The sequence below is a fragment of the Coenobita brevimanus genome, chromosome 28, assembly GCF_032717465.1.
Source record: "Coenobita brevimanus isolate Jiangsu-jjx chromosome 28, ASM3271746v2, whole genome shotgun sequence".
NCBI classification, from domain to species: domain Eukaryota; kingdom Metazoa; phylum Arthropoda; class Malacostraca; order Decapoda; family Coenobitidae; genus Coenobita; species Coenobita brevimanus.
In genome coordinates, this window is record NC_136981.1 from 7815562 (window position 1) to 7832409 (window position 16848).

Genomic DNA, 16848 nt, shown 5'->3' on the forward strand with positions numbered 1-16848 from the left:
GTGTGGTCCGCAGCCTTTCCATGGTGGCCTCTGATGCTTACGCTACCTTGTGTGTTCGAAACTCACCAAATTAATCACCAAGGGCAGAAAAGAGGGATGTAATGGCGTGTATAAAGCCCAGGTTGCTTAGAAGCAAAGTGGGGATCCTCTCTTTGGCTCAGTGGTAACATGTGCTCATATTAAGCGTGAGGGTCCGAGTTGAAATCCCAGTCAGACCAGTGATTAATTTGTTAAGTTTCAGTTTGGTTCTTTACAGCTGGTTCTGCAGGGGGCATAGGCAGCGCCTGACGGAGCGGCTATGGGCCGTCTCCTAATTGGGGGCCCGGCTATAGGCCGTGGCCCTTTGGTCGTAGCAGCTATGGGCTGTCTCTTGATTTTGTCAGCTTTGGGCCGTCGCTGGGGTGCTGCCTGGAGCTGTAGGGTCAGCTCCACCCCGATCCTGGCGAGAGCTAGCTCGCCCGAAAGGTAGTGCACTCGGACAGGGGTGGTCTCGTTGAGCGCACTCCGGGGAATAGGGACGCGCGGCCCGGGTGAACTTAAGTCTGTATTGACTGGACATGTCGCGCGCACTGTCTACCCCTCCGTAGTTTCCTCCTGGAGGTGTGGTGGCGACCTGGGTTGCCACGGCCGGTAGTTCACAAATATCTTATGTATTCTTTTAAAACAGTAGGGAATAACTGAACTTTCCTAAACGCTCTTTAAAAATATGGAAACCTGTGTTAGTAACAAAGAATTACTATTAAAAAAAATAAAAAGTAGGCCACAACATATACACTAAGGGAATACAGGAAGGAAGAGGTGGGAATAAGGAAGCCGGTCAGTGAAGGAAAGGTCAGTGTGCCATGCTAGGGAATGTCATGCAAAATAGAAGAGGTGGCGGCTGGGATGAAGGTTCCTAGTGATGCCACCTGCTCCCACCTGTCTGATCGCTAGGACCAAGAAAGTGCCACACTTATGGTATAAAATTAGCGTAAATTTCTTGATGATTGCCAGACCTGTTATTAATAGTAGCAAGTTCAAAAGAATGTATGAAACCACACTTTTATGTCTACATTAACAGCATCAGTTTGAAGATATACTAATTTTACGCTATGGCATCCTTTTTGTACCGACTTGCCTACTTCCGATGCACGTGCAGTGCTTCGCCGTAATGTCATTTGTTTGGAACTGTATGCCTATATGGACAAATTACTTTATTCATGGAATCTGCCTTGATTCACTTTCATTTCAGCCTGCAGTAGTACAGCATTCTCAGATAATCTACTCTTGCCATCGTTCACACAATTCTTCTGTACTCTTCTTCAAGGTACCACAAAAAGAACTCATGTTTTATCTAAGTTGGATACCAGGTAGATGCAGTTAAAAAGATAGAGCATGATAGTGCAGGATATTGTACTTTTTACAGAAAAATAGCGCTGTACATTTAGTCAATTATAACATGTTTTTAGAAAGGTTCTGAGACATTTTAAAATTATATGTGATAGTGCGACAATATTTCATCAGTAACTATATACAGTTAGCTTCATACTTTTTTGTGATTTGCAGAGTACGGACAATATTACAAATGAGCCCCTTTCAAAATGTTAGCCTAGCAGACGACGGTGTTGTTCATTGACGCATGAACCGCCTAGAACAGCAGGTTGTATTATGCATATATTGGCGTTTACAGCAGAAATGTAACCAATGAGAGTATTATGATATTTAATTAGGGTCATGGGCATCGTTACAATGGAATATTAACCGCGTTTGTTCTGCAGAGTGTATCAAAACATTGAAGCTAGTCAGGATGTTCGTACGAGAGCCTCACCCAACGGGGCACCTCACGGTTTTCAGGAATCGTACCTTTTTGACACTACGATTGTAATTGCTACAGGAAGTCACATTTTGCCAGTCTACATCGGCATCTTGGCAGTATATGATGACAGTTCATTTAATAGGTGTATAAAGGGAAGGTATTATAGCTCAGAAAATATTGATTGTGCAAAAAAGAAGGTTGGCCGACTTTCGAATATGATAGAAACAATTGATGAAACAATGAATAACAAAATATTCTTGAAAGATATATACCTAACCTATTAATTGTTCCCTCCCAAAGGTCCAAAGATCCATAATATGAGCGAGTAAGTGAAGGAGTGAATAGTGAGTGCAGAAGGGAGGATCAGTCTCACGTAAACAGGGAAAGTTATCAGACGAACTGCGCAACTCTGATGTCAAACTTGGTCCTCCTGCTGCTGGCTAATACTTAACGCCACTGCAATGTCGACATGGGTGGAAAGGAGAGCAAACCCATTTCCCTCTCCTACGAAGAAGCAATAAAAAGAGGTGAGGAGATAGGAGGGGGATATTGGTAGGCTCAGTAGGAAGTGGGTATTTAATCTCATTTGGCACTCGTCTGTGCCACTCTTTCTCCCCTTGTCATTTCATCTGAGGTATTTATGTGTTTATGGCGTTCTGAGACTAACTTGGGTCAATTACATTGCATGTTGGGTGTATTATTGGGTTGATTTTTAGTGCCAGTAAATTCAAGGTTAGATTTGCACCCAGAGGAATGTGAGACATATTATCTGAAATTCCATGACTTTGATCACCTTTAGTTCACCCGTAAGGAATGGAGAGTTCACACAGGCATATATTCTTATCAGGCCTGGTTGTTTTGGTTTTGTGGACAAATTCCAAATATATATGCCTGTTTTCCATATATTCATCTTAGGAACAGCCTAGTAATGCTGATTTATAGTGAAAATTTGAGTGTTATGTGAAGGTATCTGATATTTGGTGGCTTTGTCATACTATTACATACTAGCTGTGTCATTTGAAACTGAGAAATTGTATCCTGTGGCTTGTTTTTTGTATTGGAGTTTCTTGTTTTCAACCTGTGATTCTGGGTATGTTTTTATAAGTACAGTCTCACTCTCTGTAATGTTCTAATTAATTTTCCCAAGTGGTTTCATGTTTAATTCAATGGATTTTGGCATCTGTTTGTGCTGCATATATATATATATATATATATATATATATATATATATATATATATATATATATATATATATTTATATATATATATATATTTATATATATATATATATATATTTTGTATGACTTCACGAAGTTCACTCATGCCTTCATGTGTGACTTCCACCCCTACCATTCTATATGACCCCACCCCTTCCACCCTGTATAACCCCACCCCTACCACCCTATATGACCCCACCCCTACCACCCTAGAGTATAGGACCCCACCCCCACCACCCTAAAGTATATGACCCCACCCCTATCACTCTGTATAACCCCACTCCTACCACTCTATATAACCCCACCCCCTACCACTCTACATGACCCCACCCCTACCACTCTATATGACCCCACCCCTACCACCCTATATAACCCCACCCCTACCACTCTATATGACCCCACCCCTACCACCCTATATAACCCCACCCCTACCACTCTATATGACCCCACCCCTACCACCCTATATAACCCCACCCCTACCACCCTGTATAACCCCACCCCTACCACCCTGTATAACCCCACCCTTACCACCGTACATGACCCCACCTGTACCACCCTATATGACCCCACCCCTACCACCCTATATAACCTCCCCCAACCACCCTACATGACCCCACCCCTACCACTCTATATGACCCCACCCCTACCACCCTATATGACCCCACCCCTACCACCCTATATGACCCCACCCCTACCACCCTATATGACCCCACCCCTACCACTCTAACCCCACCCCCTACCACTCTACATGACCCCACACCTACCACTCTATATGACCCCACCCCTACCACTCTATATAACCCCACCCCACCACTCTGTATGACTCCACCCCTACCACTCTACATGACCCCACCCCTACCACTCTGTATGACCCCACCCCTACCACTCTGTATGACCCCACCCCTACCACTCTATGTGACTCCACCCCTACCACCCTATATGACCCCACCCCTACCACTCTACATGACCCCACCCCTACCACTCTGTATGAACCCACCCCTACCACTCTACATGACCCCACCCCTACCACTCTACATGACCCCACCCTTACCACTCTGCATGACCCCACCCCTACCACTCTACATGACCCCACCCCTACCACTCTATATGACCCCACCCCTACCACTCTGTATGACCCCACCCCTACCACTCTATATGACCCCACCCCTGCCACTCAAAATGACCCCACCCCTGCCACTCAAAATGACCCCACCCCTGCCATCCTATGACACCATTCATACTATCCAATATGACCCACCTATACCATCCAGTATGACCACACCCATACCACCCTATTTGGCCCCAACCATACCACCCTGTAGGACCTCATACAGTTCCATATGACCCCACCCATACCACCCTATATGACACCTTCCTCAGTAAGGGGGAAATGAGGGGTTTTCAATGTGGCAGTCTAAGAAATGAGTGATTAGGTAGAGATGGAGGAGTCAGAGCAACAAATTTTGTCAAAACTTAGCATTAAGTTACAAGATTTTTGGACCTAACCAGTCCAAGAAAGCTGTCCCTGCCCAAACCCACCTCTTGGGGAGGAAGGGAAAGAATACTTCCCCAGTATCCCATCTTGTCGTAAGAAGCGACTAAAAGGGCCTTTTTGTTTCCAGTCTTTGTCTCCTTACTATGCTCTTCTTCTCTTCTGTCCCACCTCTTGACATTTTCCTGCTTCTTTCAGCCTTTATTGTCCCCTCCACACATATCAGGTTAGACCATTGGTTTTATGATGTGGAATGTTAAAGGACCTCCCATTGACAGTGACCCTTTGTCCCAGTGCTTTAACACAAACCATTTCATCACCAAGCCACTTCATTGCCAAAACCACTTCAAAGCCAGCTATAGTGTCATATAGCCAGTTTATGGCCTGGTGCTAGTTCTTCATTATTCCTTTCTTTTGACTGAACCTTGGCATAAATTGGACCTACAGTAGATATTGTTAGTAGGGTTTATGAGTATTACATTAACAAAATCTAATGGGATCTAACCTGTCAGAGAAAGCCTCATCTTTCAGTCCTGACCAGGGTATTCTTTGATCTTAACCCTGGTATACAGCAGTTATGCCCACAGTCTCATTTGAAACTTTGATCCTAGTTTTTGAAGAAGTTAGCTCAGATTTCTAGATTTTCAGTCTTCCAACATACAGTACCAGTATTAATTATCATTCTGATTTTGAACTGGAGAAGAAAATGCCATAGAAAAAAAAGAAAAGTGAAGTTTGTTTGGCAGTGGAAAAATAGCAGATGACAAATATACAAGGTAACCACAATTGAGGCATCTAGAACCAAAGGGGCATCGGCGCCAAAATGTGCTTTTGAGTTATGACACTTTAAAGTTGTGTTTTTGGCAACGTCATAACCAGAAGGCAATAAACAAACCTTTTATACATCAAAATGATCATCAGCGCCTATGCTCTACATGTAAAGCAAAAAAAAAAAAAAAAAAAAACTAATAACCATAACCACAAAATATGCAGTAAACCAAACCCCCAATTTATAAGTGGGCATAATAACATATTGTAGAGATTTAAAAACATAGCAAAAAATACCAATGAATGTATTAATGTACAAAACTTTATTAACTGAAGATTCCAGTTCACTTAATAAACGAATAATTATTACTGTAATTTCACATTTTTGACAGCTAAAACTGAAATCAATGCCGTTGTTATTTTTCCTCTACCATAGTAGATTGAAATAATAACACTAAAAAAAAAAAAAAAAAGTAGTGTAGTGCTTTAGTAAATTGAGAAAGGGCAGTGGGGGGTTAAATGGTGGGGTTGTCATCTAGGAGATCGACATCCAACTCTGCCTCCTCGGTGCCACGCCCCCTCCCACTGTCTCCCCTCACCACTCTCTTTTCCTCTTCCTTTCTACCTTTTTCCACTTCTCCACAAACTTCTGATGCTTACGAGAGGTTATAGGCACCACCTCCTCACTGTAACTATGTGATGAACTCATCTTGTCACCCTCCCTTCAACCCCAATAACAACAGCTCATCTTGTCACAAATAATCCACGATAAATGGGGTAAAAATCCAATACGTAATAATTATACACCTGAGTGAACACGGGAGGGAAGCCTCACCGGCACGCCGGGCGAGCCACACGCTTGCTGATTGGCTGCCCTGGGGGAGTGGCAGAGAGCGAGAATGCTGATTGGTTTGGGCTGTGTGGCTTAGATGCCTGCCTGCTCTGATTTGCTCGCCCGGCAGCATGGACAAAACCATGTGACTTTGAGCCCTTCTACCCTGTCCAGAATGCCAAATCTTGTATGGCAACCAGTGCTATCACTGAGAAGAGGGTTAAGCCTATTGTCTCCCCTACCTAACTCAAAACCAGTACTGTATATTGGCAGGGATGCCCCTGTGGCTCTAGATGCCTCAATTATTGTACAGGTCAGCTAGACTCACCTGTTTCAGATTATAAAACAGTAACTGTACTAATCACAGATAATGAGTTTTATCATAAAAAGAGAAGAAAACCCAGCTAACTAAAATATGCTTGTTATAATTTAACTAAAAAAAAAAAAAAAAATCTATAGCCAGATGCCATAATCCTGTAAGGAGTGGCTGAGTCAAAGAACAAGTCCCATACCCCCAGATTAGGGTCCCAGTTCTCCCAGTGGATATGGATAGCCCCTTTTAAGAACTCCTGCGCAAGAATATGATGCTAGTTGCAATTTAATGATATGGAAAGGATGTAAAGACACAGCATTGTCTTTTTCTGCCACTGAGCTAGCATACCGGTACATGAAGTAAGTTGCAAAAGAATGAAAATCTAGGCCAAGCTAAATTGAAAGAACTTTAGTACAATCGTATCTTTCTTAAATTTATGGTATGTAGGGGCATACTGGTATTGCTACTTTGAGACATGGCTTTGGTTTATAATTGAGTTAAAAGCACAAAACTTCGTACTTATTACGTCAGAATGCTATATATCTGAACAGCTTTAAGTAGCAAGTAAATGTTCATTCATTAGCTGCTTAATAATGAAATAACATTAAAGTACCAGTTAGGCAGTTATTAAGACCACCCATAGCTATCTTGTGGCCCCCCCCCCCCACTACCTGTATACTGTACTGGTATATGATCATCTTTTTTATAGTTGTACCTTTCCACTTTTAACAAACATAACCCTGCACACTAGAAGCTGCTATACAATTCAAATAGTGGATAGTGGTATGTCAGAATCATACCGTATTTGTCCGTTTAGGAGTTCTGCATCTCACTTGTTTTGCAGTTTCTCCGTCAGTCTCTCACTAACACAGTCATGCCGGTCATTTTTAAGACCATAGCTCTTCATATAATGTCTGGCCTGTAGCTAAGAAAGTTCATTGTGTTCATGCACAGTACTATATACGGCACTGCATGTATGTACGTTATATACTGTATGTATGTATGTATAAAATGAGTGAATGCACTGGGTGCCAGTCAATCTTGGTTATTTTCTGTACTGCATAGCTCTGTAATAACCAATTTCCTTATTAGATTCTTATTGATGGTGTAACTGTGCTATTGTATTGGGCTTCTTGTTCTTATCCTTATCACTAATCATTTAACTCTGCTGCAGCATCTGGTTTCTCAGATCTGAAATTAAAAATCCTTGATTGAGTCAAAATAAGATAAAAAGTTCATGTTATAATAATCTATCTATCTATCTATTGCCAGACGCCTCAATCCCGTTTGGGGTGGCCACAAACAAATCGCCTCCAAGTCGACCTGTCCCCCGCCATTTCACTCCCCTGCTCCCAACTCACACCCCCCTCTCTCATATACCTCTCCACCCCATCTCTCCATCTCATCCTCGGCCTCCCCCTCCCTCTTTCCCCCTCCACCTCACTCACATACACTCTCTTCGTCAGTCTTTCACCCTCCATCCTCTCCACATGGCCAAACCACCTCAGTGTGTTCCTCATAACGCTTCCTATCACATCCACATCAACACCACAACGCTCCTTTATATCCTCATTCGTCAGCCCGTCTCTCCATGTGACTCCACAGGCTCCTCTTAAACAACTCATTTCCACGGCTCTCACTCTTGACTTGTGTCCTTCCAACAGCCAAAATAATGAGACAGAGCATTCTTAAGTATTTATTTATTTATTTATTTATTATTATTCTTTTAAGAGCTGTTGTAGCAAGTAGCACGTTATACCGTATTAATTCTAATTTGGCTTAAAACTTCCATTTCTCTATCTTGAGTGCCAAGTTGTAATGCAAGATTAATACTAGAATTATGCTAGTCGTGAAAAAGTGCCATGAAATGAATGTATATCCATAGCACTGTTTTTTCGGCTGGTAAGCCATGTGAGATAAGGTACAGAAGAATGAAAATTTGGTCAAAGTTAAGGTAAAAAGACGATAGACAAATAATGCAAGGCTTGTTCCAGGGGATGGGAGCAGAGGGAGCTTTCTTTGGGAATATTGATACTTCAAGTTTTAACAGCATTGACTCTCTAGGAAACAAGTGACGTGGCTTAGCCAGTATATCAGACATTTATACCATCTCAGTCCATCCCAATGATATTTTCTTATTTTTTCATATTTGCAGTATCTATTTATTGTGTCTATGACAAGAATGTTTATTAAGATTGATTGTGATTCAAACTGAATTGCTCTACTTGACAGTCATTTCTTTTCCTAGAAATGTGAATTGTATAAATACATACTGCACGTAGAAAATTGGCTGCCTGTAGTTGCTGGTTAGTGTAGCAGAGAGTCAGATATTGTCCTTTCTTGGAAACACTCATGTAGCCTACAGTAGTTACTCCACCAGTATGGGGACTTTTTCCTCTATGTACAGAAGAAGCTAATCATTTTCATTCATTGCCAGATGCCATGTATCCCAAACTGGGTGGCCAAGGACTTAGAGTTAATTGTTTTACAGGGAGGGGCACCAATCCTCCACCAACCCCACTTGACACGTAGGGAGAACGTTACCCTTCTCAAAAAAATCCACTATCCTCCATTTGGAACACAGGGAAGAATAATAATATTACTGTATAATACTATTACCATACATCAGATGAGGCTGTATTTAGCCCTTTGTGTCAAAAAGTACCGGTATGTCCTAATATGAAATACCGTATTGGTAAACTATCTGGAGGTCTTTGGATTGAGAGTTAATGTTCATGCCCCCTTTTTTTTTTTTTTTTTTTTTTTTTTTTTTTTTTTTATACAGTGACCACTGAAGCTGTGAAAAGGTTAAAGCAATATTTTTTCCTGATTGCTCATAGCTAATGAATGTATACAGCCCTACCTCCAGTAATGGTGTTTATTGATTCTGCCATGATGCTGTACTGCAGAAAACTGCGAGTGCAAGACAGGGTACCCCTTTGAAGGAAGAAAGGAGAGGTACAATAAATGTTTAAATGCTTTGATAGAAGTGTAAATCTAAAGGTGCAGGTATACTCTTCCCAGTATTAGAATGTATGGCACATGTATTTACATATTTAGTTTAAAAATTATTTAGGATGCCTGGTGATGCAGCTGTTGGAATACCCCAGTTAGAGTGATGACCCTGCTTCATGCAATTTGGAGGTAGTGATATGAGATTCAGCTAGTTCCATTCTTTTACGTTTAATTTTCTTAGTAATTTCTACTTCTTGATCTGTATGGTATCCTTTTGTAGTGAGTGATGCAGAGTACACTCGGTTGAAGGATGCATACAAGCGAACTGCCACCCTCAATGGGGCCATCACCAAGCAGGGGTTCATCAGGGAGGTGTTGGGGGAAGGGGTCCCACAGCAGCTGGCCGAGGTAAGGCAAGCACAGGTTTGATTACTTTTTTTTTTTTTTTTTAACACACACACACACACACACACACACACACACACACACACACACACACACACACACACAAAGTGTAAAATATTAGGCAATTTTATTTATATTTAGAATAATTTTGGTTATAGTCAGTTGTTTTTCCATGATCACAATTCATTATAATCACTTGATGAAAATGGTTTTAATAATGCTACCCCTAATTGCATAAATGGAATTGCCACAGAATAAGAAATTCTGTTGATCTTAAAACAAGATAGTATGTGCCTAGATGGTATGGTCATGAGAATGTTTAGAAATGCCAATATCTTATATTTTCCTTGTCTTGGTAAACTGTTTAGCTGACTCTTATCAGTTGAGTAATCCTCAGAATACAGTTGACTTATCATAAGCACTTGGCAGCAGGCTGTCATGTTGGTGTTATAAACAGAATTGAATCATGTATTGTCAGCTCTGGAACTGTCTTGCTCTGTCTGTATTTCCTTCTGCCTGCGACCTCCAGTCCTTTTATTGCAATGTGTCTAGACGTCTCGAAATGAACAGCTCTTGATTGTGGCTCTTATTTCATTTGTTATATATATTTCCTTCTCTTGTTTATGGGTGACTCTTCACTGAGTGTCAAGCCAAATGGTTTCCTATACACCAGGAAGCCATTTACTATGCTGGATGGTAACCATATAAGCAAACTATGGTGCCTGGTGCTTTAGTGGGTAGTTAAGGCACTCTAGTCGGATTGAACCGGTGCAGATTTATATCCAAGGGGTGGTTGGGGTGTATTGCGCACGTAATGCTACTCAGGGATGAGTGAGGGTGGTCACTCTCATCTTAAATGTCAGGACCTACTTGCCTATCCCTGGGCTCCTACACTCCTTATGGGGCAACACAGGATTAGATGATGGATGGATGGATATTTTTTTCCTATTGGGAATAATTTTGTGGACATCTAGCCTTTGATTCCTTCCTTCTGGCATTGGAAAGAAATATAATTTAATAAAAATGTACTGTATGTGTGTGGTATGTGGTTATCAGACAGCACTGACTCATCCCCCTCCCTCCATTCTATGTTTGAACAAGCCAGTCCATACCTTGGGGTTCAGCACACCTCCTTTGCATCAGGATGTGGTGCAAAATACTCTTTTGTTGCTACGTGGGCTCTGTTGTTGAGTTAGCTTAGACTGTCTCCTTCTGGACTCCTGTGTTGGTGTTATGAGGGGTGCTTTTGTGTTGGTATTATGAGGGGTGTTTTTGTGTTGGTGTTATGAGGGGTGTTTTTGTGTTGGTATTTTGAGGGGTGTTTTTGTGTTGGTATTGTGAGGGGTGTTTTTGTGTTGGTATTGTGAGGGGTGTTTTTGTGTTGGTATTGTGAGGGGTGTTTTTGTGTTGGTATTATGAGTGGTGTTTTTGTGTTGGTGTTATGAGGGGTGTTTTTGTGTTGGTGTTATGAGTGGTGTTTTTGTGTTGGTGTTATGAGGGGTGCTTTTGTGTTGGTATTATGAGGGGTGTTTTTGTGTTGGTATTGTGAGGGGTGTTTTTGTGTTGGTATTGTGAGGGGTGTTTTTGTGTTGGTATTGTGAGGGGTGTTTTTGTGTTGGTATTGTGAGGGGTGTTTTTGTGTTGGTATTGTGAGGGGTGTTTTTGTGTTGGTATTTTGAGGGGTGTTTTTGTGTTGGTATTGTGAGGGGTGTTTTTGTGTTGGTATTATGAGGGGTGTTTTTGTGTTGGTGTTATGAGTGGTGTTTTTGTGTTGGTGTTATGAGGGGTGCTTTTGTGTTGGTATTATGAGGGGTGCTTTTGTGTTGGTATTATGAGGGGTGTTTTTGTGTTGGTGTTATGAGGGGTGCTTTTGTGTTGGTATTATGAGGGGTGCTTTTGTGTTGGTGTTATGAGGGGTGCTTTTGTGTTGGTGTTATGAGGGGGTGCTTTTGTGTTGGTGTTATGAGGGGTGTTTTTGTGTTGGTATTATGAGGGGTGCTTTTGTGTTGGTGTTATGAGGGGTGCTTTTGTGTTGGTGTTATGAGAGGGTGCTTTTGTGTTGGTGTTATGAGAGGGTGCTTTTGTGTTAGTGTTATGAGGGGTGTTTTTGTGTTGGTATTGTGAGGGGTGTTTTTGTGTTGGTATTGTGAGGGGTGTTTTTGTGTTGGTATTATGAGGGGTGTTTTTGTGTTGGTATTATGAGGAGTGTTTTTGTGTTGGTATTTTGAGGGGTGTTTTTGTGTTGGTATTATGAGGGGTGTTTTTGTGTTGGTATTATGAGGGGTGTTTTTGTGTTGGTATTATGAGGGGTGTTTTTGTGTTGGTATTATGAGGAGTGTTTTTGTGTTGGTATTTTGAGGGGTATTTTTGTGTTGGTATTATGAAGGGTGTTTTTGTGTTGGTATTGTGAGGGGTGTTTTTGTGTTGGTATTATGAGCGGTGTTTTTGTGTTGGTAGTAGCAGGGGTGTTTTTATATTGGTAGTAGCAGCAGTGTTTTTTGCTATTAACTGGGGTTTTTGTCTTGGTATTAGCAGGGATGTTTTTAGTATTAGCTGGGGTTTTTGGTATTAGGAGGGGAGTATTTTGGTATTAGCTGGGGTTTTTGTTTTGGTATTAGCAGCGGTGTTACATGGCTCAGCTTGGAATCCTGTAATCAACAGTCCACACTTTTACCCCATGAATGCAAATTAAGTTCCTCATGCAATGCTGTACTCTCTAATAAGCTACTAAATGCCACAACATACCTTCCTACCGTTTCATTTTTGTTGTAGCATGTAGCAACAAAGCATACAGTCACCATGCATAATCACCACATTGCCACCACAAACAATCACATATATTCATCACATATTTTCACCACATTCTAAAACCTTATGAGCAAATGCCTTTAAAAATGTGATAGTTTGAATGGGACTAATACTGTTAACATGAATATTAAGAATAAAGTATTGTAATCAAGAATGAAGAAAGACTGCAGTACAATTATCTGCACTGATTCACATATGAAAAGAGTTTTGGGAAAAGTAAGTTATCGTGGAGGATTTAATTATTTGAAAAATTACCAGTCAAGTGAGCAAAATCTTGTTGATTTGACATCCTCAAAGTTGAAACATTAAACTGCTGATGCCATTGTGTGTGAGCATAGAGTGTTGCTGGGTGAGAGTGGAGTGTGCATAGAGTGATATCTAGAGAGCAGAGTGTCTGAGAGGATTATATTATGATATACAGTACAGAAAGTCCTTGTTGTAAATAACTTTTTTTTTTTTTTTCCATGTTACATTCATGTGTGGTAGTCATAGGGGCATTTGTCTTGTTAGTGTAATAGGAAAAGTGTATGGTAGGATACTTATTGACAGAGTTAGGGAAATTGCAGAGGAATTAGTTGGAGAAGAACAGGGAGGCTTTAGGAAGGGAAGAGGTTATGTAGATCAGATATTCATTCTTAGATCTTTTGTGGAAAAGTTTCTAGAGAAGGGAAAGAAGTTGTATGCAGCTTTCATGGATTTGGAGAAAGCATATGACAGGGTGGATAGACAAGGATTGTGGAAAGTATTAAGAATATATGGTGGATGGGAAGTTGTTGAATGCTGTGAATAGTATGTAGGAGGGTGCTAAGGCTGCAGTGCGTGTGGACGGTGAACTGAGTGAATTTCTCTCTTTGAAGGTTGGGTTGAAACAGGGATGTGTCATGTCTCCATGGTTGTTCAATCTGTACATGGATGGGGTAATAAAAGAGGTACAAGGTAGGGCAGTGGATGTTGGAGTGGCCCTAGTGAGAAAGGGTAGTGTTTGGAAACTCCCTGTACTGTTTGCAGATGATACTGTGTTGTTAAGTGAAGACAAAGGGGAGCTGCAAGGCTTGGTGGATGAGTTTGGGAGAGTTTGTAAGAAATGGAACCTAAAGGTGAATGTAGGGAAGCGTAAAGTGATGGTCTTTGAGAGAAGTGAAGTCAGTGAATGTACAGTGTGGTTGGATGGTGAGGAAATGGAAAATGTGTTTAAGTACTTGGGGAGTGTGATGAGTAAGGGTGGAGGTTTGGAGGGTGAAGTGCTTGAAAGGGTGCAACAAGGAAGAAAGGTTGCTGGTTCCTTGAAAGCAGTGATAAGAAACAAGGAAGTGAGTATGGAAGTGAAAAAAGTTGCTGCATGACAGTATTATGATACCAACTCTAACACATGGAAGTGAAGCTTGGACGTTGTTGGAAGGACACAAGTCAAGAGTGAGAGCAGTGGAAATGAGTTTTTTGCGAGGGGCCTGTGGAGTCACATGGAGAGATAGGCTGACAAATGAGGATATAAAGGAGCGTTGTGGTGTGCATGTGGATGTGATAGAAAGTGTTAGGAGGAACACACTGAGGTGGTTTGGCCATGTGGAGAGAGTGGAAGGTGAAAGACTGACGAGGAGAGTGTATGTGAGTGAGGTGGAGGAGGAGAGAGGGAAGGGAAGGCCGAGGATGAGATGGAGGGATGGAGTGGAGAGGTATATGAGAGAGGGGGGTGTGAGTTGGGAGCAGGGCAGTGAAATGGCAGGGGACAGGGTGACATGGAGGCAATTTGTTTGTGGCCACCCCGTACAGGATTGAGGCATCTGGCAATAGATAGATAGATAGACATTCACAGTACATTGCAGAAAAATTGTTTATTAGAATTCCATTGCCGTATATAAAATTTCCCTAGGTTGAATCCATATAATGAAACTATTTGTAAGGAAAAAAATTGCATTAGTTTTGAATACAAAACATCCATGACATATAATAAGTATTGCACATACATCATGATAGTCACTGGAACCAGTTGTAAAAAAAAGAGTAATTTAGATAGTTTGGAATGCTGTATATCCCTGACATTTAACCCGCCCCGTCCCGACGACGTATGGGTACGTTGCAACGATTTGCATTTGCCAGTCCCGGCGACATACCAGTACGTCGTGCAATTGCAAGGTCGCTAATTTGCACAATTTTCAATTTTCGCACGTGATTTTTCGTATGTATACACGGGACACCTTCCTCTATTCCTGTACAAGATACCAAGCAGGGACAATGCCTTACACTGCATAACCTCCCCCCTCCCCCCCTCACGCCATTGTCTTGGCAAAGGACCTGTTACCAGTGACCTGGCTAGTAAAGTTATTCAGGGCCAGAGTGATTCCCCAATCGATGACAATGTGGAGGACAATGTTTACATAGCATTAGAAGAAGAAACAGCCAGAAATAATGATCAGGTAGTGTGACAAAAATAGGTCAGGTATGGTGATTAGTTAGTGAGTGAAACAATGCTTATAATGCCTTTATTACTGCTTGAAAACCAATATACTGTCATACTACATATACATTCGTACCAAGTAAATAAATAAATACCGTTTATGAGTGGATAAAATAGTTACCCTCCCATAGAACTCGTTTTCTTTGGTGCCAGCATGTTAGAAAACCCACTCAGGTAAGGAGGAACTCCTACCTGGATTGGGCACTTTAAACCTCAGGTGAGCGATTTCTCTATGAATTTTCGATGTTTCTTACCAAAAGCGAAGGTTTTAGCCAAAAAAAAAATTTCTAAAATACCTCGGGACTGGGGGATGTCGGAGGTGCGGAAAACCTCGGGACGTGACGGGTTAACATGGATTGGCTAAGGACCATGATTTCTGCATGTCACTGATACTGTAAAAAGTATGTGAGCTAAACTGTTGTTCCATCATAGCCACACGGTAATGCCCTGAATGCCAAGTCATAGGATCTTAGATAAATTGAGCATCATCATAGGAGCATGCATTACTGGGAGGAGGAGGGAATGTAACCTACTTCTGCTGTCTTTCTTTAATGTTTAGATACATGTACCCTAAAATGTTATAGCTGTTGCATGTTAACTTAGATTTATTGGCAGTTTGTGTGAGAGGTGTATGAGTGAGTGGTGTGAGTCAGAGAGAGGGCATTGTGATGGCAGAGGACAGGGTGATATGGAGGCAATTCGTTTGTGGTCACCTCTTCTGGTATTAAGGTGTCTGGCTGTAGATTGATAGATTGTGTGAGTTTTTACCTTACCCAGGACAGAATCCAGTGAGGTATTGTTTGTTTGTTTCTTTGTGTGTAATGTTATGGAAAAATGGCTGAATGAAATTACAGTACATGAAGCTTTCAGGATATGTGATTAAATTTTTGAGGTTATCGAGTGTCCTTGAAAGGTTAAAATCATTGTCACGGATTTTCAGAGAGCTATAACTTGAAACCAGTTGAAGATAGAGATATTTACCATTATCAGCATACAGGAACTCCCATACGGTCTTTCATTTGGCACCAAGATCTTTGACCTTGAAATGTCAATCTCAAGGTCAAGGATATTCAGGGGACTATAATGTGAAACTGGTTGCAGAGAGATATTTACCATTATAAACATATTGGAAGTCACGTGTGAACTTTTGGTTGGTACCATGACCTTTGACCTTAAGTAACCTTGAAAGGTCAAGCTCAAGGTCACAGATATTCAGGGGGCTATAACTCAAACCTGGTTGAAGATAGACATATTTACAACTGTATTATCAAGAGATAGGAAGATTCATATGGGCTTCCATTTGGCACCATGACCTTTGACCTCGAATGACCTTGAAGGTCAGGTGCATGATCCCAGATTTCAGAGGGCTATAACTTGAAAATGGTTGAAAATAAGATAACTGCTGTTGGGCGAGGTTTGTTGTGTCTGGCACCACTTGTTTACAGTTATTCATCTGTAAGGTGTGCTGCTCGTTAGAACAGATTTGTTGGTGGTTACATACTGAGCCCTTATGATATTCCTGAACTCAAATGTTCGATTGTAACAGTAAAACAATATAGTACATATACTCTATATCAAATGCTGTACCAAATTACAAGCATTGCCAAGTACAATACTGTATAGTATCATGTGTGGGATGTGTCCTGTAAAATCACTGGCTTCCACTGAGTCACCAGCCTTGATGCCATTCGCTTCAGTGACATCTTTATAAATTTGTTTTTTATACACATGATAATTAAATTCCACTTCAGGGAGTCCTGTCATTTTAGGGGGACTAGATACCATATGGTCTCCATCAATCCATTTAG

At 41.3% G+C, this 16848-nt stretch overlaps 1 protein-coding gene across 1 annotated transcript in view; it reads left to right on the plus strand.

Moving 5' to 3' along the window:
- Positions 1–2264: 2264 nt before the first annotated feature.
- Positions 2265–16848, plus strand: part of Usp32 (Ubiquitin specific protease 32) — a 61878-nt gene continuing 47294 nt past the window's right edge. Inside the window, exons 1-2 of the mRNA XM_080268581.1 lie at positions 2265–2322; positions 9653–9780. Of these exons, the coding sequence (XP_080124707.1) occupies positions 2265–2322; positions 9653–9780 (186 nt within the window). The remainder of the gene's footprint in view (positions 2323–9652; positions 9781–16848) is intronic.